This window comes from Anas acuta, chromosome 22 (assembly GCF_963932015.1).
Source record: "Anas acuta chromosome 22, bAnaAcu1.1, whole genome shotgun sequence".
Lineage (NCBI taxonomy): Eukaryota > Metazoa > Chordata > Aves > Anseriformes > Anatidae > Anas > Anas acuta.
The window spans coordinates 1,799,632-1,822,132 of record NC_089000.1 but is presented as its reverse complement, the minus strand read 5'-3'; the positions used below and the strand labels follow the sequence as shown (position 1 = coordinate 1,822,132).

The following is a 22,501-nucleotide window of genomic DNA, read 5'->3' as shown; positions in this document are numbered from 1 at the left end:
ATGCACTTAGCATAGTTCCGCAGTGTGTGAGGTTCCTTGTGGGTGTCCTGACCTCTACATAAATGTGGAAAAACACGCATTTTTAAAGCACAGACCCTAACACAAACAATATTGCTGCTTCAATTTTAAACGTGATTTATTTCAGTTAAGGCTGTAGGGAGGAAAAAAAAAAAAACTTTAGTGTAGTCATGTTGCACAGCTAGTGAGCCAGACTCTGAACTTTTCTGAATGTATGGTGGAGAATTAGATTGAATCCACCAGCCAGCCTAATCAAAGCTAAGCTGGAGAATGCATGTGAGGCTGAAGAGTCTCACATTCGCCTGTTTAAACATTTACCTGTGTAGCCTTTACTGCCCACTTATTCTAACATTTCTTAGAGGCCAGTTCAATTGTGTTTTAAACAGATTACCAAAACAATGGTCTCTGAATTAACATTACTGGAAAGTGAGTCAAGAAGGAAAGATTATTAGGTTAGCTATGCCAGCAAACGCACGGTTTTGAGCATGGCACAAGTGATTATTTGTCTTGATAGCAGAGCAGTCAACTTAATTAAAACACTGTCCACATACCTGGCTTGCTCTGATGGAGAATCCTGTTACACAAGACAACAGGATCCTTGTTCAACATGCAGCAGAGTAAGCCTAACTCATTCACTTTTTCTTTCCTCATCACTATGCGTTCATTGTGTATCTCCTTGGAAAAAATAAATCCCACAAACACAGTGTCCTGGTGCACGGTGTGTGCTTCTGAATGATGCTGCTATTGCCGTCCAGCCTGAACAGCTGAGTCCGGACCTCCTCAGAGTCCTCTCTTTTTCTTTACTGATTTACAGCGAGGGTGGTCTTGCTCTGAGTATATACACAAGCACTATAATAGATGGAGTGCTTATTTGTGGAAATGTGTGTGCTAGGGTCCAGAGCACACTGTGGACCGATTTGTATTAACGATGGCCTTTAGTTAAAGATACGAGGTTAAAATTATATTCTGCATTTGACCTTCCACTGCTTTGAGAATGGAGAAACTTGTGTCAAAATAAAGCTGGGAGCACACACTTTGCTTACAAAGCAATCCTCATATAGTCAATGTTTTCATCACAGCGATGCTTATTTATAGCGTGGTGATGAATGGAATAAAATCACTGCTCTGGCATTTTGGGATTGGCCTGGGAAGTGGGTTAATTCTTGCAGTTCTAAATTTTAAGTCGCAGTTCTCTGTATGAAGACTGTTAGAGACAGCTGTGCTTACTCAGACACCTAAGAGCCTTTTGGCTTTCCAGTTAACATAGACCTAGATAACACCAGAAGTTAACGCTAATCTGGTGTTTCAGCCTGAAAATTCAGAATGCTGGTGGGCTGGCTGGTCTCTTAAGCAGAACTGTCTTCACTAGGATTGGAAGATAAGGATATCTTCTTGCTAAATATAAACTGAATTCCACAAGAGTCTGAACAGTGATTTAAATGAAGGTTCAGTGCTTGACTTGGGGAAGAATTTAAGGAAGGGCACGTGCATAATGTAAAACAACTGTTCGATGCTTGCATTGCAGCAGCTTGTTTAGCCTGGCAGTGCAAAATACCTTATCAATGCATGTTTAAAAGGCAAAAGACATTAATTCTGAAGGAAACAAATAGCTTTATGTAGCTGGAGTCTTTAAAGCTGCAAATGACCAAGTTCAGATTACTGCATTTGCCTTGGAAGTGGCTTTATAACATAGAAGAGGAAGACCAGTTGGCATAAATCTTGCCAATCCTTTCTTAAAATCTTGTCTATCCTTTCTTAGAAAGGAAGTACAGCAGCTGTTGAAAGTTGATGTAATAAATGATAAAGAAATCATTCTCTTGGGGTACCTGTGCCACACTTGGACTTTTTTTTTCCCAAAAACTGTTATTATGTGAGTAGCTCCATCAGCTGAAATACCTCTGTTCTTCTATGAACGCTGTTGAAATTGTCTAATACTTCCAAGGTATGAGTAGATTTTCATCCCAATTTTATTCTGAAAGAAACGGAAGGAGCAAGGAATATGTTGCCTCAAGTCCTGTAGAGTGCTAAACGCTCATTTTCTCTTCGCTCCAGCCAATGTGATGGAAAGTCCCGGGTAGGAAGGAACCTGCAAAGATCATCAAGTCCAACTCCTGGCTCCACAGAGGACTGACCACCTGCTGAAGAATCTTACTGCAATACTGCATTGAAATACAGTATTATACTCTAAAAGTGTACAATGCAGCACATTCGCTGTTACAGCTGGAAGACTGGCCACAGCTCGTAGAAATTGAAAAAGAGGCTGTGCTTATAAACACTTCTGTTACCAACTCACCCCAAGAGAAATTTAGTTCATCACTGCTACGTGGAAGTGAAATGCCTTGTTTTTAAGGCATAACATGTCATGGGGACCTTCTGGTCAGTAAGAGACTGTGCGTTCCCATTAAGCAATACAGAAACCCCCTCAGCATCTGTGGGAACCTTGAGGCATGGCATAGCCTGGAGCTCTGGAGGAACTTTTTGAGGATTCGAATAATGAACCCTTAATGTTGCTTTGTTAATGAGACAGGGTTTGTAAATATGGAAAAAAGCCTGCAGCTATAACAGCACAGTCAGAACTACCCTAGTGATCTCTGAGCACTAGTCAATAACAACTCAGGTTTGTTTGACAGTGTTAATTTATTTTTTTTTATTTTTTAAATCTGGGGCATGGAAAATTTAGAGTTCTGTAGAGGTTAATCAGAGCTTTAAATAGGAATTTGCAGTTGGCTTTTGTTTTTCCTTAGTAGTTTTGTTGGTCATCTTAATTCCAAGTTTTGTTTTTGGCAAGTGAAGATGCTGCAGATGATACCTGCATTCCTGGGATCCGCTGATTTGGAACCACCTGAGGTTTAGGGCTCCATGTCCACGTATAGCGTGTTTTGCAGTGGTCCTTTAGCCAAAATCTCTCTGCTGTGTGTTCTGTCATCCTTTCTACCCAAGGGATCTCTTCTTGGGAAGGATTTTAGTGGGCATGTGCTATTTTTAGAGAAAATTAATTTTAATTAAAAAACAAAACAAAAAAGTGGAGGAGGGGATGGGGGAATTCCCGATGGTCTTTGATTCCTTGAAAGTTTATCCCTCAGATTTTGAAAGCTTTGCAATTCAAAGGAAATTCGTCCTGCATAGCAAGCCTTAGCCCTGTTATAAAATATTTATTTGAGCCAGGAGAGTGGTGGTGTCATTCACAGGCTTCATCTTGGCTCTTAAGGTGATATCTTAATTTTGTACCCGCAGAAAATTGTACCAGCAGAAAATTACTTGCATAGGTATGCTTTTGCCTTGTGGCAGTAGCACACTGCATTGTCTAGGCTCTTGAATAGCCAGAACGTGTTTACTTTGTTGTTTGTTGGGCTTTTTTAAGGGTCTTTGGTTCAGATGGATATAGGGAGCTTTTCCACAGGGGGATTGACACCGACTTGTGTTTGGGATTTCTTTTGGAAACGTTTTGTGTGTATATATTGGAGTTTGAAGAATTGTACAGCAAAACCTCTTGCGCTCTCTTACCACATCTTAGAGCTTCTCTGGAAGAAATGCAATAGTAACAGAGCCTGGGAAAAAAGCCACTTCTCTCCAAATCATGTTTTCATCACTGTTCCTCGTGTAAATGGCTGTTGGAGTGAGGAGCCTGTTTCTAGGGTGGGTGGGTGGCCCATGGAGCAGCCAAGGAAGGTTGGGCTCAGCTGGTTGCACCGAGGAGCAGCCCTGAGCATGGCTCTGAACGGTGAGGTCTGTGGGGCTTGTTGCATGGGCGTCTAAAATAGAAGTAGACATCTAATGTTGCTCTGCCCCTGAAGAGTCAGCCTGAAATTAATGGGCAATGGAGAACTGAAGGAAGAGGCAAAGTGGAACCAGATGGACTCGTGAGCAGGGATACATCTTTGCTCTTAGCTTGTGCCACGCCACTTCTGATTTGTATCAGCTCCGTGGAGTATTAGGATCATCTGTTTTCAGAAAAAGTAAAGGTTTTGCTAAAAGCTGCTTGCTTCCATCCTGCTTTTATTTACTCAGCAGCTGTATGATGGTTTTGAGGTTGCTTCAGCCAAGTCGCCAAGTATCAAAGAATGAACTCCTAGGAGAAGCATTTGGCTTTCTGTAAATACATAACTGCCCTCTTCTAAAGAATTGAAGTCCGAGCTCTTGTGTTATTGTTGGTTGCCACATTATATTGTGTATTATTTATATTGTGACCAAATTTAAAAAAAAAGGGGGGGAAAAATCATTTTTTAGCACAGTCAGTAGCTTTACCAACCATTTCTTGGCTTCCCTCTGTGTGTTTGTGGGGTGATATGTGGGTTAGCTGCTATGTCTCTTGCTAGCCACATCTTGTTTTGGCCTTTTTTTTTTCCTTTTGTGGTTACTTTGTTTTATGTGTCTTTGCTTACTTTGACTTAATACCTTCTTCTGTATGTAACCTCCTTGTACTTGGGATCATTATGGGTTTTGTTTCAGCTGGTTTGATCTGTTACGATACTTGTAGCGCATTAAAATAGGTTGTGCTGATGCCTTTGGGAGCTGTTGTACCCCTAATTTTTTTCCATTTAGGCTCTTTTCTTTTGAAATAGCATCAACCAGTCAGTGAATCAATGGCTTGAATAGCAGCAAGCAGATATCCATATTTTCTTCATTCTTTCTTCCCTTTTCATTTCTTACGAGTTGTGAATTCATCACTAAATGATTAATTTTACCCTGGGTTGCTTTTTGTCTCGATGTTTTCAATCAGGTTTTCATCTCTACAATGTAGCATGAAATGTAGAAGAGATTTCACATCAGTTATTTCTTCCGTTTTCTGTATTAACTCGTTGCTGTCACCAGCATATTCAAGAACTTCGCGGTTGTTCCATTGTGTTCCCAACTTTCTGCGGGGAAAGGATGTTTTATTTTAGTCCTTTTCCCTTCAGGGCGAAATCTGGAACTCTTTTCTTGAGGGAAACGCACCATACACCAATTATTTAATAACAGCTTCGGGATGGTTCAGTCAGCCCCCACGTGATAACAGTGCTGCACATGCCCTGAGATGGAATTCCTCCCCTGGCTCAGCCACAGCCTAGGAATATTGATACTGATACCAGGGCCACCATCAGCTCCGGAACAAGAGACCATGGGATGGAATTTGCTCTGTTTGCTTGGCTTGCTTTCATGCTAGCCTCAGGCTGCAAAATGTAATTTTGTCTCTTTGCAGTACATCTGAGCTTCTCGGCCATGTTAAAAGCAGATTTACCGTCTTTCTCCACTTGAAGTGCATGGAGACAGCTGGGATTATGAATCCATTATAAGCTACCTGTGTAGGAGATGTTTGATTTTACATGAGTGCACGCGTGCGCACACATGTATTTTTATTAGCCAACGTGGTAATGTTTGGCCAGCTGCCTGGAAACTATTCTAAACTCGACCCAGAGTGGGAGCTCGTGAAAAATACTCTCTAGCATACGGATGGCATATTCTTTTAGCAGCTCCCTAGTTTCCACTCCATTATAAATATTTACCTTTATTCATCAGTCCTCAACAATCACTTTACTAGATGTCATTGGCAAGAAGCTAACATTGAGGCTGTATATATTTAAGTGTGCTGGACCACACTAGTGGTTAGGTAATTAAATCTGAAATTATTGGAGGTGGGAGCCTAGGACTGTGTTGTAATTTAAGTGCAGTTTTTTTTTCTTATTTCTTTTATTTTTTCTAAAGGTTTCTGGCTTTGGGACAGATGTGAGCTATTAATAACAAAATCTGTTCTTAGGGATACCAGGCTCTCCTAATTTTAATATATTACCCTTTCTTCCCTTTCTGTTTTTTCTCCAATCCATCAGGTCCCAAGCCTCTGTGAAGATCTCCTCTCCTCTGTTGATCAGCCATTGAAGATTGCACGGGATAAGGTGGTAGGAAAAGACTATCTATTGTGTGACTACAACAGAGATGGAGACTCGTATAGGTGAGTTCATATCCCAAGAAAGGAGCTAACTGGCTTACTTTTCACATCAGAATATTGTAGTCTTAAATAAAATAAAAAATAAAAAAAATAATAAAAAGCACTATTAAACTCTTCTCAGTGATGAATTTTGAACTGTTTCAAATGCTGTTCTCTTGAGTAAGACAGTGGCAATGGAAGTAGCCCTTAATATCTCCCTGATACAGAAAGACACAAACATCATCTCCAGATGACGGTAGTTTCAGACATGCTGACTGTATGGTTGCTGATCTGATGACCTTTGCAAGGCAGGTCCCTGTCTGTCTGTTGCAGGAACAAGATATGTTTTATCCTAGAAACTTGGCGCTTCTGTGTGGTTTCTGTGTTGTGATTTGCAGTCATTCACTCAAGCCTAAAATGCGATGCCATCATCTTGTTAAAAGGCTGACACTAACAGATTTCTCTTAGGCTTTCTGTAGCGTAGATATGTTTTAGAGGATTAAAAACAGTTGGATCTTCAGAAGAAATGGCTGTGGTGGCCTTGATGTGAAGTTAAACCACCTATTTTTGCAAGGATGTAGAATCTTTGGAATGGATAACAACAGAGAAGTGATGATGCAAGCAATGAGTTTAAACAAAATCATCTTTTTGAACGAAGCAGCATGGACTTGCCAGCTGGGAAAGGTTCTTTCACTTTTTTTTCTTTCACATCTTTTGCAAGGGATTGAGTCTGACTTTGGATGTGAATTGTCATTAGTTCTCTGTGATAATCTTGGCCCCATTTTTTAGCAAAGAAAAGGAATCTTTCTACCAAAATAGCTCGTTTATATTGAGGACTATAGACAAAGACAGTGACAATATTTGAAAAACACGAGCTTTAGGTAATTAAAAGGGCTGTAATAGTGGAGTAATGCTATGATGAGTGTTCAGTATTTTGGCAGCTGCCTTGAATGTGGTTTCTCTTTTTTGGTTTTATTCCATCCCGTCCCATTAGGATGATTACATTTCAGCAGCCAACACTTACAGCTATTTGTTTCCCACTTTGCATTACCTGCCTTTTCTTAACATCTGTAGTGACAGTGCCATGGTTCCAAATATTTAATTACGAATCACAAAACTTATATTCCAGAAACCTTTGTGATTGCATCACTCTTTTCTCTTAACGAAGGGCACTATGCTGTGAAGTAATGAACCCCATTCATCTTCTGTCCTGCGTTAACAGCTCAGCTACTCCAACTCTTCTGGTTGCAGTTGAGTTGCATCTCAGGCTCTTTGCTGCTTGGTGCAACAGCTCATGTTTTTGGTGCTAGCAATCGTAACTGATCTGCAGTCAAAATTTAGCTTTGCCTTGTGCAGGTTTGCTGTAGTGACTTGCCTTCATTTGGCCAGAATGTTACAAATATTCTATTTCAACGTGAAATTCCAGAAAATATTTAACTTCTTTCTTCTAACTTTTTTTTTTTTTGGCTCAGGCCATCATTACAGAAGCAGGTAAGTTATGAGGGTTTATAAGTAAATTGTTTTTAATTACTTTGAATTGCAGGAAAGGTACTTACCTAAACTAAAAGCCTATCTGTCTGCAGATGATCGGTGCAGACAACATCCTGAGATTGATTTTGCCCTAAAAGTAGTAGGAGGAGACTGCTAATGGATGTGAAGATTGACAGTGCATCTGGATTGGGCCTGCCTGTAAATCTCAAGGAGGATTTTTTGTTTAAATATATCCTTTGTTGCAGTGGGCCAAGAAGTAAGAACATTTCTGCGGTGAAGTGTTCACTCATGTTCTGCAGGGCACTATTCTGATGTTGAAAGCTTGTTCAGCTGAAAGAGTTGTAGTAGCTTCTCCTGGCCTCCACAAGATGTGTGCACGCAGCTACATCCTTTCTGGCAGATGCCAAAGAGGGGAGCACATCACAGATACTCTATTTCTTGTGGGTCCTTCAAGAGATGCGTTCTCCCTGAGGCTTCAGTGTTTCTCTAACAGTCTCCTTGAATCCCATTTAGACTGTTGATGTGAGCATTTATCACCAGAGGCTCAGAAGAATTGGAGAGGCACTTGTTAAACAGAACCGTGACACGCTGCAATAACTAAATAACTAATAACATTTGCTCCCTGCCCTCCCCAGCACCCCATGTTTAATTAGCACATTTGGCAGCCCTCTCAGAGGCAGGCACAAAAGTAACCCTAAAGAAATTTGCTCAATCTTTTCTTTGCTGAGAAGATCCTTAAGTAGTTAAAAGGAAGTAAGAAGACTTGTGTTTTTTAAATCTCAGAAAAATGTGGGACTTACTGGGTTTTCAGAAAAGGTATTTTATTTTTTCATGTATTCAGTTGTTGGCGTTAAAGATTTCTTTTTTCTCTAAGGCTCTTGGTTCGAGTGTTCTGGATTGAAGTGATTCTCCCTTCTGGAATTGATTGGCCTCAGCTCTGTTTCACAAAGTAAATTCTTTCCTTCAACACAACGCAAAAGCCTTTGAAAACCAAGTGACGCGAACATGTACATGTGTTAATCCTATTCTGTGCCTGCGTTCAGACACTGTTATTCATACCTCATAAAATCTGAAGTTGTTACTGAGAAGTGGCTCTTACACTAATTTAATCAATTAGGCCAGAATCTAGGAGGAGTTTACTGTGCTTTTAAAAGCTTTTGGTATTTCCACAAAAATTTTCAGAACCACACAGTGGATGAGGACTCGGATACTATTCCCTGCCTGTAAAATGCTACATCTCCAATTACTGTGCATTTAAAACTAAACTTCAACTTTCTTATCGGAGTGTTTGCTAATTATGTTTCTTGTTATACTAATCCAAGGATTTCAAAGCATTTTGTGGACAACTGAGCCTCATATAATTTCTGCAGGAAAGGTGAAGCTAGATAGTCAGACTTTTTCACTGGGAATCAAGCTTTGTAGGTGGTTTCTTTTTTTGAGTGGCTTTATAATCGGACTGGGAGTCAGATTTAAAAAATGGCTGGGATGATTGGCCATTCTGGTGATAATCCCACCTGCTTCATGGGGCGTCATTCAGGGAAATTAATATCCTCAGTGCTGAGCCCCTCACAATTTTCTCCTTCCTCGTGTTTAGATAGACTTGGTTTTCTTCACATCAAACAAGGATCAGACTAAAAGGAACATCTGGAGTCTCTCTTGGATCTCCATAAATGAATAGTTTCACATCTCATCATAGCATCACTGCTGCTTGTGGGAGCAGCCTTCGGTGTGTAGTCTTGCAGGCACTTCTGCAAGTGCTCCTGTAGTAAAAGGTTTGTGGGGGATATCAAAATGCAGTGGAATCTGCATTGTGAAAGCAGACCTCATTTTCATTTTTTGATATTAGACTTCAAGGTCTCTGCCTTTGTCCATACGTTTCCATTCTAAGTATGTTTGATCACTCCATTAAATGGAATCCTTATGGGGAATTTGGTGCCAACAACACTGAATCCTGTTAGCTGAAACAAAAAACATTCTCTTTTAGGGGAATTAGAGGTCTGACTTTTGAAATTTAAGTGCTCTTGTCCATCTGTCTTTCTTCAAATAGTCTCCATGTAAGTTTTTAAATGTGTTGTGAGTACTCTTCCACAAAAAGAAAAAATTACAGGGTTGTGTTGTAATTTTTTTTTTCTTAGGTGAAGTTGCTGCTGGCTCCAGCTGTAATGGGTTGAAAATGCCACAGTCTGCTAGCTAGAGTAACGCTGCTAGGCTTTCCCTAAGCCCCGTTCTGTAAGCCTGCAAAGAGATCTGTTATTTGCAGCTCAAGTATCTCCATCATGTCTTCTGCAGGGATTCTTTGCTCACCTGTTTCCTTGAACGTGATGGAGAAGCACAGTCTTTTGAGTTGACAGAAAACAGATTTATTTATTCATTTTTAATCTACCTTTCAAAATTTAGAAAGAAAAAGCAAGCACGTCATATAAACGGTACTGAGGGAATAGTTGTGTGCCTCTGCACTTGCTGGCAAGGTCAGTGCTCTGTCTGCCTGAACGTCTCCAGCGTGGCTTGGTTTTGGGTGTGCTGCCTGGTGGGTGTAGGAGTGCCCTTTGGGAACCCTGCAGATAGGATTTTGGGGGATTTTTTTGTTTGGCTCTCTTCCAGATTTCAGAGAGCTGTTAGGTAAATGAACATTACTGCAGCTGTCTTCTCCGAAGTGACTGAGTTTTAAGCAACTGTTTTAAAATGGGAACTGCCACCTGAAAATCATTGCCCTGAGTTGCTGTGACATAATTTAGCTTTTCCTGATGTCTCACCTTTTTGTTCAGAGAGGGCTGAAGTCCTTTGAAGGCACGAGGGCAGAGCGAAGTGGAGCCTGTTCTTTGTGCTTTGCATTAAACATGTCAAAACTAGATGCTTTTCTGAGAAATGAATAACAAATGGCTACAGAGGCAAGAGCCCTTACGTATGGACTGCATTAAGACCTAGTGCTAGTTGGCTTGACTATTTTGAAAAGTGAGTAGGCAAAGGGTAGGGGTACATTTTCTTAAACTACCACTGCTATATGTAGGTTGGTTATGCACAGGGAAAATGAAAAGGAGAATGCAGGTCTACAAAAAGGGAATTAGAAAAGTCTCAAGCAGATGGGCTACGGGTTCCATTAATCTTTTAATACCAAATCTTTCATTAAGAGCACAAAATCTCTTCCACACGTGCAGAAATCGTATAGTAAAAACTACAGCTTTACAAACCCTGTTAAATCCTTCACACTGGTCAGACGTTTTCCTAATGCTGTGTTAAAAGAAGAGTTTATTTTAAATCACACTAGTGGAGGAGAAGTCAGACCTTAATTATAGACAGCAAAGTTTGGCTCAAATATCGTCAGACCCCAAATAAACTATACAAAGTGTGTGTATTTACATGAAAATAATTTTAAATATCTCGTGTAACAACTGAGGCCTTACCTTTGAATATTTAAGAAGGAACAGATTAAAACCCAAGCATGTTTTTTTTTTTTTTATACAGTAGAAACACGAAGAGAGGGAGTGGTCCCTAGTTACACTGCGGAGTTTGAGGAGTCAGTGTCCCCTTCCTGTGGATCAGGTCTGACCCACACATTTCTGACGTTTTGTTGTTTCTGTGTTGTCTAACTCTCTCTGTTTTTCTCGTCTCCTTGGCAGATCACCATGGAGTAACAAGTACGATCCTCCCCTGGAAGACGGTGCCATGCCATCTGCTCGCCTGCGCAAGCTGGAGGTGGAAGCCAACAATGCCTTTGACCAGTACAGAGACTTGTATGTCAGTTCTACCATACAGAGCCCTCTGCTTTCTTTGTTTCCTTCAGCAGGCACCCAATACCTGCAAATATATTGGTCTGAAATGTGGTCACTAGCTGCCTCTGAGAGTGGCATACCAATATATAGTTGAGGAAGAAGGGAAGGCAGCAGCTGATCTTCTGTTGGGGAATATATCCACTGATTTCAGGATATGAAAACGTGATAAAATTTGTCAGCTGGTGCTAAAGGCAGAAACTGAAGTGCTTTCCTGCCTCCCTCCCTCTCTCTCTTCTTGAATAAATTAATGGCATCTTTGTCCTGAAATGACCTGTGTTCTCTTTGATCTTGACTAAGTTCAGTCTTTAACGATCTGCTTTTTCTATTCCCTCTGGACTGTACTCTCAAAACATCTATAAATATATATAGCAGCAACTTGCACATTGTTCCATCTTTCTGTAAGATTACAAATCCTAGTTCTGGAATTTGGCAATTCACTTACTTCTGCTGCAAAGGCAATTCCCTGGTGGCTGTGTTTTAGGCTGTGTCTTATGAAAGAAATGTAAAGTGAAGTAATTAACAGAAGTTGTGTGAGAAAAAATTAATTAGGCGGTGTCTGTTTAAGGCTGCAGTAGCAAAATGTCCAGGTGACTTGTCAGGCCAACAATTTTTCTAAGGTGGGACTGCACTGGTCTTGCATTGCATTCACAGCTGCCTTGTGTGTGGCTTGTGGTCTCTTCAGCAGCAGTGGGATGAAATCTTAACGCTAAGTCTAAAAAGCAAGAATGTGTTGCAAAGCCAAAGAGACTTTGTTTTGTCCACTGATAGCTTGCTTTCTTATCAGAGATCCCTAATGACTATGAAAAGGTGAATAACCTTTGTTGCTTCTTCATGTTGTACACAACTGGAGATAACGGAGCTGTAGTTCATCATGTCACTTGAAATTTATACTACTTTAATGCTAACAAATGCAGGTTAAAGAAAAAATCTTGCTAATTTTCTTCTTCTTTTAAGATGTGACTTCGCGTAGCTTCTCTAGGTGTCTAATCTTCACACTTCTCTTTCAGATAACAACTTGTTACTTATTTTCTTGCATTATTTTTATAGTTACCTAACTTGTCATATAGCAACAGTTGTTACAGGTATCTGAATTCACTGAAGGAATGGGATTTGCACGTGTAGCAAAGAGGTTTGCAGTTACTCCTCAGGTGCAGACCAGACCAGTAGGGTGTTTTGTTCACCAAAACAAAAATGAGTAGGCTTAGGGAACCAAGGCTGTCTTTTTGAATCTGTCTGTGATCATTGACCATGAAGTCACAGCTGAATATGGTAACTGCTCTAAAGAAATTTAATTTGCAGAAAGGAAAGTGCAGTACAGGTTATTCTCAGACTTGGGTGAGTCGTCTGACCCTGCTCAGCATGTGGTACAATAGTAGCCTTAATATATTGTATGGAAGTAAAAGGAGAGATCTTATCAAATTTCACATTTCAGTTTGCCAGTCCAAGTTTTGTAGGCAGTGTGTTAGAGGGGCTGCAGGAGGGATTTCTCACAAAGACTTCATTCTTGTAGCATCAGCCAGAAGTGACTGAGGCGTTGTGACTTGCAGGGTAGTCAGACTAGATAAGAGCATCTGTCAGCACTGTGCACTTTGATGCATGTAACGTTCTCAAAAATGTGTCAGAAAAAGAGGAGAAGGGTGGCTTACATTTTGCTGAGTGGTGTAAAAATTGTGGTATTTTTGGAAAGAATTTGCAAAGTTAGGGAAACTTAACCTGACCACTTGAAGGGTTCCTCATGCTTGAAATTGGAAATGATTTGTACTTTACCTACAATAGAGATTTGGATAAAAACATGCTTTGTTTTTGTAGTTGGACTCTGCAGTTTCCTTGACAATTGGATTTGGTATTTTGACAGCAAAAGCTTAATTTTCACTTGGAGATTGGAGGGGGAAAAAATGAGGTGGGCTAACAATTGCCAGCTTTTCACACTGCAGCTCGCTGGTCTTGCCAACATACCAGGTTGGGAATGACTGTAACAATTACCGGCATAACAGCTGCTGAAATCCTGTGGGAGTCTTAAGTGTGGGAAGGTTGTAGGTGAGAACACGGTGGCAGTTGCCGTGATGTAATTTCCATGGTCTGCTAGACCTAGGAACTAATTCTGTGTACCCACTGTGCAGGTCTGAGTGCTGGCTGCTAGAGGTGTCACTGGCCTTCTGGTTTGGCAGCTGGCAGCACTGGGGAAGGAGCGTGTGATGCATCAGTTCCAGTACAACGTTATCACTTCAGATTGCAGACCCAGTCACAACAGGGATTTTCCAGCATTGTGAAAAATTTCAGGCTCGTTTGAAAAATACTGCTGGATTTAAAAATAAATAAATAAATAAAACGGGGAGGGTGTAGTGTGCTGGTAGTCTTTGATACTGTATATTGATACTGTATATACTATATCTTCTGTGGAAATCATGATTTTTGTTATTTGGGAGGGTTTATAACAGGGGCACACCTTCTAGTAGTGATGTTATTTTCGGAGGCAGGTTTTGTAGGTTTTTGTAGGCAAAAAAAAGTTTCTTGAATTGTCCTGTAGTGACTTTCATTGTCCCTGTGCACTCGGATGGAGCTTCCAGGCAGCCTGCTTGTAGGTGACATTAATACTTCACGTTATAAGTACTGTATTTATTAAAAAAAAAAATAGTGTGTTTAAGTGCAGCAGTTGTTGCACTTTTAGACTGAGATTTCATTGCAGGTTAAGAGGATGAAAAGGCGGCTCTGATTTGATGGACCAAGGTCTAATACAGCAGTCCCTTAAGATGCTCTTCTGCCCCTTCTGGATGGGATAGAGAATGGTTTTGATCTACACCACTAACCTCAGTTATGCTGTTTTATGGTAGAGAGGTAACAGCTAATACAAAAATAATCCTGTGTAAGCAGTCATTCACAGAGAACACCAGGCTCCAGTGTGCTTGAATTTCCTGCGTCGTTCTTGTAATGAGGATTTCTGCTAGGTTTTTGAAAGCAGTTTGTGGCTTTGTTTCTCAGCCTTGCTGGACTAAACAGCTGGATCTTTTGGTTGCAGTCCTCTGGCCAGTCACAGGACACTGCGCTGCGGGGCCTTGTCATTGATTCCTAGGGCTAGAAGAGGAAGATCATGGGTGGATGTGAGTTCAGGCTGCACAAGCAATTTGTTGCTGATTGCACCAGAAGAACCTGTGTACAAGAAAGCGAAGTTATTTATTTATTTATTTTATTTTATTTTAAACAAAACAACAACAAAAACCTGCCTGCAGTACGCTTGGATTTCTTACATTGAGTGGTAGCTTATAGTTGGGTGCTGAGGGAGTTTGAAACTCAAGCTGTAGATTGTAGTTCTCAATGCATCGAAAACAGCTGATAAGCGATTGTGAAAGAAGTACAAGGCTTTTCCTTGAGACAAAATACTAACCACAAAAATAAAGGGATGGAGCATTTCCTGCCCTGGCCTAAATTAATACCTTGTAAGCACTTATTCCTGAGATGCTCTGCGTGATGCTCGCTTCACTCGCCAGCTTTAGAATGCATCTCTTACTGGTCATCCCAGCAGGGAGCAGAAGAGGAGGATGCTTATTTTCCAAAGACAAATAAGTACTTCTGAGAACATGTGCTCTTTCCCCTCAGCGCCCAGCGTGAGGTCCAAGATTCCTTTGGTTTATCTCCCTTTTTACCTTTGTGCGCAGTAAGTGATAATATCTCACAGAGTTCATTTTGGGCTTCTTGTGAAATTTTAATAGTTTCAGTTTTTCCTTCTGTCAGTCCCATTTGGCCCACATACCATGCCTTTTTAGATTTCTTTGTAATCAGGTGTGGTAAGTATCCACCTACATTTAGTGAGTCATCAGCATGTATTTGCCATTTCCCAAGGGGATGACACCTGCTAGCGTGGGTGGTTTGAGGGAAACAGCCTGTTATGCATTTGTTAACAATTTGTGTGAAATAATCCGTTCAGATTTGTTCACTGGTGGTTCGTCTTTCTTTTGAGTTTTGTCTCGAAAAGCTTATTGGCCAGCACACAGAATGAGTGTAGTGTGAGAACAAGTGGAAAAGTCTTGTAGGATCCCATAAAATAGTTTCAAATCATGAAAGCTTGAAGAGAAAAAAATTTCTGGAGCATGGAATCATCAGTGCCTCCTAAGTTATTTCCTGTAAGGGTCTGTTTTAATGTAAACTGCTTTTTAAGCATCACTGAGTTGTCCACCTTTTATTTCTGGAGGAATGTTCATGTCTCCTTGGGTCGCAGAACACCAATACTAGGCTCTCTATTATATGTGCAAAACAACAAGCATATTTTTTAGTTATTGTTTTACCAAAGTGCATGTCACTTTCCCAGAAAAACAACTGTTTAAGTTTGATCTCCTGCTGCCAGGTTTAACTCAGACACTGCCTGAAGCTAATGCCCTGGTATGTTTTTGTTCAGTGAGTTATTATTCCCAGATGGAAGTCTAATATCTTACACCATTCAGTTAGAGCTTTGGCTTTCCACTTCAATATTGTGAAGATAGTTTCTTCAAACACATGGTTGTAATTTATTGCCCTTCTCTTGACGTGTGTGTGCAATTGATTGAAATCAAAGCGTAATGAGGACCAGGGCGTCTGGATAAATCTATTCATTTTAGATTCTGTGTTCTGTTGTTTTGGGTTGGAGATAATCAGTGCTTTAATTAAGTAATCTAATCGCTCTTTGTTGTCTGGAAGAAATCATTTCTGAAGTGATTAAATAGACCTCCCTGGGGAAGGATGCTGCTGATCTGAATATCTCTACAAACAAGATGAGTTTTGGCGACTCCGGACTAGTTTAGTAACCTGACATGCATTTAGAATCATTCTGCTTCTCAGAATATTTTTATTGATTAGGGCTTTGAGTTCCTTCAACAGAATAAGTCATGAAGCCTTGAACTTCTGCTTCTGCCCTTGTTTTGATGTTGATCTATTTTCAACTTACGTTAGGGCTCTGGATGAGGAATTTGATAGGAGTGGAAGGAGGTCTGGGAGAGGACTGACCTCTAAAATACGTCTTCATTGTGTATAATCCTCTCGTTACTGAATTTTGGATTGCAGTTGTCTGAACTAGAGTTAGTCACTCGAATTTATGATGTGTTTTTAATGTTCTTAGGTATTAGAAATGCTGAGGATGGCACCCATGCCTTTTAACTTTGAGAATGCTCAGGGGTGACTTTCATTGATGTTTTATCTCATTGAACAGCCTTGATTCGCTCAACGTCAGGGACGTCTCATTTTGGCTAGACTCTGGCTCTTCACCGCTCAACTTTTTGATGTTGTCTCTGCCACTGAGTATCTTCAAATGTCCTGGAGGCTCTGGATAACTTTACTCTTTTTAGCTGTTCTTACCTTTTGCCTTAGTTTGTTTTGGGTTCTGTGCATGAACCACCTCTGGTGTTAACCTTTCTTTACTTCACTTCATAGGGAACAGTGGCAAAACTGTAGTAGGGCTGCCCTCCAACTTTAACTCTTTCAGATTGCTGCTACAGTCGTCATCTCGTGTGTTCTTCCCTGACTTTCTGTACCCCTTTACCTTACCATCCTTTTACGTGATCTGATGAGGTCCTCTGAGCGGAGTTCATTCCTCTCTGATTTTGAAAATATCTGCGCTTCCGAGAATGTTTGAAGCAATTGTTGTATTTATCGGTTTGACCAAATTTGATTTATTTTGTATACAGAACACGCACCTATCCCAGCAAGTAAATAAAAAGAGAGGACCAGATGTAAGGGATGTAATTAATGATTTGGGGTTAGCAGACACTACCAGTGCTCCTGCCTGTAGCTATACATGGGGGAGCAGCCGCCGAGCTTCGCTCCCTGCAGCCCGCAGTGTAACTTTCAGCTCACAAAGTGATTAGGCAGCTGCAAGCTCTTTATATAAGCATTCTGTCTGTGTTTAGATGTAAACTTAGTTTGCCTAAACTAAAAACCCATGGAAAGCTTTGAAGTGACTTTATTGCCATTAGCTCACTGTTCCTCATTAATGGTTACTAGCCCTTTGTGATGGCTTTCTCTTGGGCATGATAGTTACTGTGGTTTTCACAGCAAGGGCCCTGCAGATTGAATCCAGATGCATTTGTTATGCATCCTAGCACTAAGGAAACCTGACTTTCCATCTCACTGCTGGCTAGGCTTTTGCACAATAGGGTGTGACATCAGGATTATGTCATCTGTGTGATTCTTGCCTCCGGGTTAGACTGATAAGTACAAGATGAAGTTTCATAAGACAGACCTAAACTGCCAAGATGCTCGCTGCTTTAATGTCCGTGTGCTTTTAAAATTAAAACCATGATGTTTTCCCAAGGAAATTGTTTAGACGTAAGTGTAAACAGACCAGTGTTGGGGTCCCTTCTTTAGCTCACCCGTAGCCAGCTTAAAACTCAAAACAGCTCCAAAATTGAAGTTGTTAGGCATTATACAGGGTGAATTTAGAAGAGAAGAGGAAAAATAAAGTATACTGTCATGCTGTAAAAACTAAATTAGTTGCTCTTCATCTGATTTTATTTTCTTTGGGTGCTTCATTTTGGAGCATTTCTGGACAGCCTGCATTCTTATCTTCTGAATCTGCGATTTTCAGCAGAGGAGTTTTCCCTTGGGTTCCCACGGTTCTGTGTGATTACATAAAATCTGAATGCTGGAGAGAGCGAGCTCGGGTTGTGAGGCCAGTGCTGATGATGCAGCATTATTCTGAAACACCGCTCTCTGAAGGTTTTAAATCCCTAAAATGAGGTGATTTACATACTTTCAAAAATGGAGCGGGACTAGATTTTAAAGTATCAGTTTACTATGATCTGGAATTTTTGAACTGATTCTCTCTAATAATACATGTCTGTGTTTGTACTCAGAAATTAACTCCTGTCACAAATGCATGGTGTTGTCATGATGGAAATTTGAAGACTAGAGTAAGAACGAGTCCTAGCCATCTTGCAGCATATCTGATAAATGCATATTTGAAGGAAGAAGTCTCTCACACGAAATCTGTAGCCTGTGCAGACTCTGGCATGCGTAGTACATGACACGCGAGGCTGCTGCTTTTTCCCCTCCTACCCATATTTGAATTGTAGCTGGCAGCATCTAAAACGTGTCAGACTGTTGGTTGATGGAGCTGTGGGCTGTCTCTGCAGAGCGTGCTGGACGAATGGATGGGTGTGAGTGAGAGACTTGGTAGCAGTTGGTGCTTCCTCGTGCGTAATGAACCCGTTACGCGTTTGGCCGTGTTACAAAGTGACCCATTGTCTTCCTTATTAGCTGTCTAATGGAACTGTTTCGAGGTGACTTCCCAAGAAGGATTTGGTCATTAGGTTCCATCTGCCAAGAGCAATTGGGTGGTAAGGAAAAAGTGAGCAATACAGCGTTGTGTTTTGTTTTAATAATGAGAGGTACCAGAAAACACAAAATCTGAGGTTCTGGAAGATATTTAGCCTCCAGGATCCCATTGTTTGGATACTGTTTTCCTTCCATGCAGAGTTCCTACACTTCACAACTCTGCTTCACAGTTTGAGTCATCCCACCACGGTCCAGATGTGTGCTTTTAAGTACAACTGGCATTGAAGTTACACATACCTAACGAGATTGGTATGTTTGCTCCAGGGATTTTTGCACCTGTGTATGCTGGAAAGAATTTCTGTAAAATACCTGTACAGAGTCCGTGGGCATACTTTGGGCTGCGTTCATAAACGGTGGTGAAAAACAGCTGCTCTGAATACACAAACATTTTACCTTCTTCCTAGTAAGTATTTAGGTAACATTCTTAAAGCATTATGCAGTTACACTCCTGGGACCAAAGAAGGGGAGAGAGAAGAATTTGAAATCCCCTGTGTTCAGTGGGAGAAGAGTTAATTCCTGGCGTGTTGCTGGTACCAACCTGCCCTTTTTAGTAAAGAACAGGCGCTCAAGCCTCATTACTAGAAAGCTGGGCACAGGCAGTGAAGTCATTTACTGACAACTCTGATCTCTTGATGTTGTCCTAACAACTTTTTTCCCCTTTCTTTGAGCTACGAGGTTGCAGGTGATTTGAATAAACACCTTAGCAATGTTTTGGGCTTGGTAGGGAGTGGGTTGCTAAAATTTCCCATTTCCTTCATGTTTGTGTTGGTTTGAAATTACGGGGTACAAGCAAGCACAGGGGGAGGACTGGAGGATTGTTACCAAGTCATTTGCCATTAGCATCATCTGTTTTTATAATAGTTGAAGTGTCAGCTTCCTCACTTCATCTTTCAGGTAACGTGTCTGGTTGCTGTTAGACACTGGCTTCTCTGGTTGTGACTTTGATCATTGTCACTGTAGTGAAAACATCTGTAGGGTGAATGCTCAATATTTTCCTCTGGGGCAGGTTTTTTTTTTTAAGACAGGTCTGTTGGAAGAAATTGATCTAAATGGAGACACTTCCCTTTCTGTGCTGAACTTCTGTAGCTGGAAGAGGTATCTGTGCAACATTGAGGGGGGAATTTATACACACACACACACACACGTATAAATATATTTTGCTGCTTTGCAAGAGCCAATTTGAAACACTGCAACTCTTTTGAAGATCTTCGTGGTCCTTCTGAGATTCCAGGTATGGGTACTTTGGCATCAGGGTTTTGTGTGCTGCGAGAGTCATAAGCCAGATAGAAAAACCCACCCACTGTCTTTGGCTCTCCGTTCCTTACTGGAAAATACACAAGTGTTTTTATGGATGAGTGATTTGGTTCTAGAGTGTAATTGAGAGTCATAGCTTGTTTTTATTGCTGTGTGGTGGAAACTTATTTTCTCAGCACACAGTCCAACATTCATTTGTAAGGCTTCTGAGAAATAGAATGCTGTTGGGAAGGCTGTGGTGTATTTTCTGATCTGTTATTTAGCGGTAAAACAAAATGATTAATCTGTCCTCCTTTACTGAGGTATCTGCTGGAAGCTGGGGATTTCCTCCCCTGATAGGTCCCTCTTGAAGTTATGGCTTTGTTCTGGCCACGGTCTTTTCAGTTTCAGCCTGGTTACAGCTCAAGTTCCTTAAACAAGTTTCCATCCTGTCTCTCCACCCGCTTAAACTTCAAACACTTCATAAAGCTTTGGATCACTCTTAGCTTAAATATTTTCTTTTATTCTTGCGTTCATAAAGTAGGTCAGTCCTGAGTGTGACATTTTTTGTATAAAACAGCTTTTTCCAGGAGTTCTGTGGTTGATGAGTAACGGATATAAAACTTAAGTGTTTGATCATGACATTAAAACTAGAATTGATTTTGAGTGGAATGCTATTCTGAATTTTGCAGAGAGAAAGAGTGATTTTGCTGGGCCGTATGCCACTCAACCAACTTCCCGGGCAGCTTTATAGAAGCTGGTTTTACCGGAGATGGAAGAACTCTGTCCTCGGAGCAGACAGATGTAGTTTGGCAGCGTAACCTTTAGCTTGTTGGTCAAGGGCCATGACTGGCTCATGACAACCATGGGACTGTTTTTTGTTGTTCCTCTAACAAACTTCTGCCTGTAGGTAAGTGCAGGGACTGTCCCCCTTGTGCTCTGCGCTCTTATGCAGAAGAGGACCGATAGTTTTGCTTTGAATTGCCATCCTTTGAAAACAGCTTACCCTTTGGGGATGTTTCTGAGGTACCCCATTAGGAACTGCAGTTTTCCTCCCACATTGGGTCTCTTGCCCATCTGAGAAGTGATGATTGCCTTATATTGAGCCTTGGATACCTTGGGAGAGAACTCAAGCTCTTTAGAAAACAGAGATGTGCCACTTAAAAATGGGAGGGTAACATACCAAAAACGTGTATCAAGAACAGGGGGTCAAATAAAATCCTGTTCCAGGATCTGTGGGGGGCTTTCAGATTGTTCTGCTGCAAATACTGCCTCTGGTTCTGACGGGTATGTACTCTGGTTTGCCCATCCTTTTCCATCACAGAGGAGGTATCTGCTTATGCCTTCCAGGAACTTTTTCCAAGCTGATTCTCATGCTCAGATTTTAGTAAGGACTGATTTATTTTTTTTTAAATCTGTGGCGAAGGGGTTTCTTGGAGATAGTCTGGATTTGTTGCAAGGCCAAGTTTGAGTGTAGATTTAAATTCCTAACAATTTGTCTGTCATCCAGTTTTTCTTCGTGTAGCAGCCAATTAACCTGTACTACTAATAAATTTTTCTTGAAGAAAACAAGTTTCAAGTAATGTTCCCCTCTTCCAACATAGCTTTCATGGGATTAGATAGTCTTCGGAAAATCCCACTTCAGTACATTTTAGTTGCTGCATGGGGAAAGGTAAAATCTAATGTTGTGACCTATTCTATATATTTTCTCCCCGTGAAGAATGAGTGATGTTTTGGAATTATTATGCATTGGTGGAACGCAGAGGAGGCTCTGGCTGATATTTATCCCGGCATGCCTTGGATTCATAATGGTTCAATCACTGGCATTGTTGTTGGAGTCTCAAAATACTGGATCTGACTATGTCAAAGCAACTTTATTGAAATAGCATGTTAGTATTTAAAACAATATTAATACTATATTTGATTCATTAAATATACAAAGGCAAGTTAAAGCACTTCCATGTGTGCACTGTTAGTTCTGGCAGGAGGTTCTTCAGATGGTTTTATGTGGTTTCAGACAACATTTTAGCACATTCTTAAAATACCCACAAAAGCCTTTATGTAAAATCTCATAAAGGTGAACCACATAAAAATGATTTTTTTCCTGTTTCATGTCATTAGGATCAAAGTACAGTAGGTAAGAATAAATTTCCCAAAACCTTGTTTCAGTCCCTGTCTTAATTAATGTTTCATGCTCATAGCAAGCTCATAAAGTGTGTAATAGGGGAAACTGTCTGTACGCACTAATATTCTCAGCGATTTCTCAGTTCTTTTTGAATGAAATCACTTATTTTTTATATGAATACTTCGAGCAAACTTTCTCTGGAAATGGACAGTGCTTTGTGTTCTCTGGTCTTTGAGTTAAACTGGTCAAACTGTTCTTCTGTCAAAGGAAGCATCGGTCAGGTTAGAGCTCAGCTTTGCTGAGGGACTGAAATTCCTGTTAACTGCATTAAACAAAATCCATTTGTGAATTCCCCAGGGGATGTGGTGTTTGTTGGTTTGTTAGGTTTAAATTGCCTGCTGGAAGTCTGGCTTTAGCATGCCTGTGGAGCTAAGGGCTTTCCTTTGATGGCATGCTCTCGGTTGCCTAACAGATATCATAGGGCAGTGCTGTGTATGGTTGTTTCCTAAATGCCTGGTCTAAGCTTGTTGGTGACTAGCAGTAGGCAACCACTGAAAATAAAATGATGTGTGATGAGTTAATATGAAGTTGTATACACTCCTTGGGACAGCACTGATTTTGGTATAAGCATGGATGCACTCTATTGAGGAGAATCAGGGTTGT

The 22,501-nt window shown here is 40.7% G+C and overlaps 1 protein-coding gene across 2 annotated transcripts in view; it reads left to right on the top strand.

Annotated features, from left to right (window-relative positions):
- CAPZB (capping actin protein of muscle Z-line subunit beta) overlaps nt 1–22,501 on the top strand; it is a 62,472-nt gene that overhangs the window by 24,419 nt on the left and 15,552 nt on the right. For both annotated transcript variants that reach the window (XM_068658610.1, XM_068658609.1), the window contains exons 3-4: nt 5,823–5,944; nt 11,029–11,142. In XM_068658610.1, the coding sequence (XP_068514711.1) occupies nt 5,823–5,944; nt 11,029–11,142 (236 nt within the window). The remainder of the gene's footprint in view (nt 1–5,822; nt 5,945–11,028; nt 11,143–22,501) is intronic.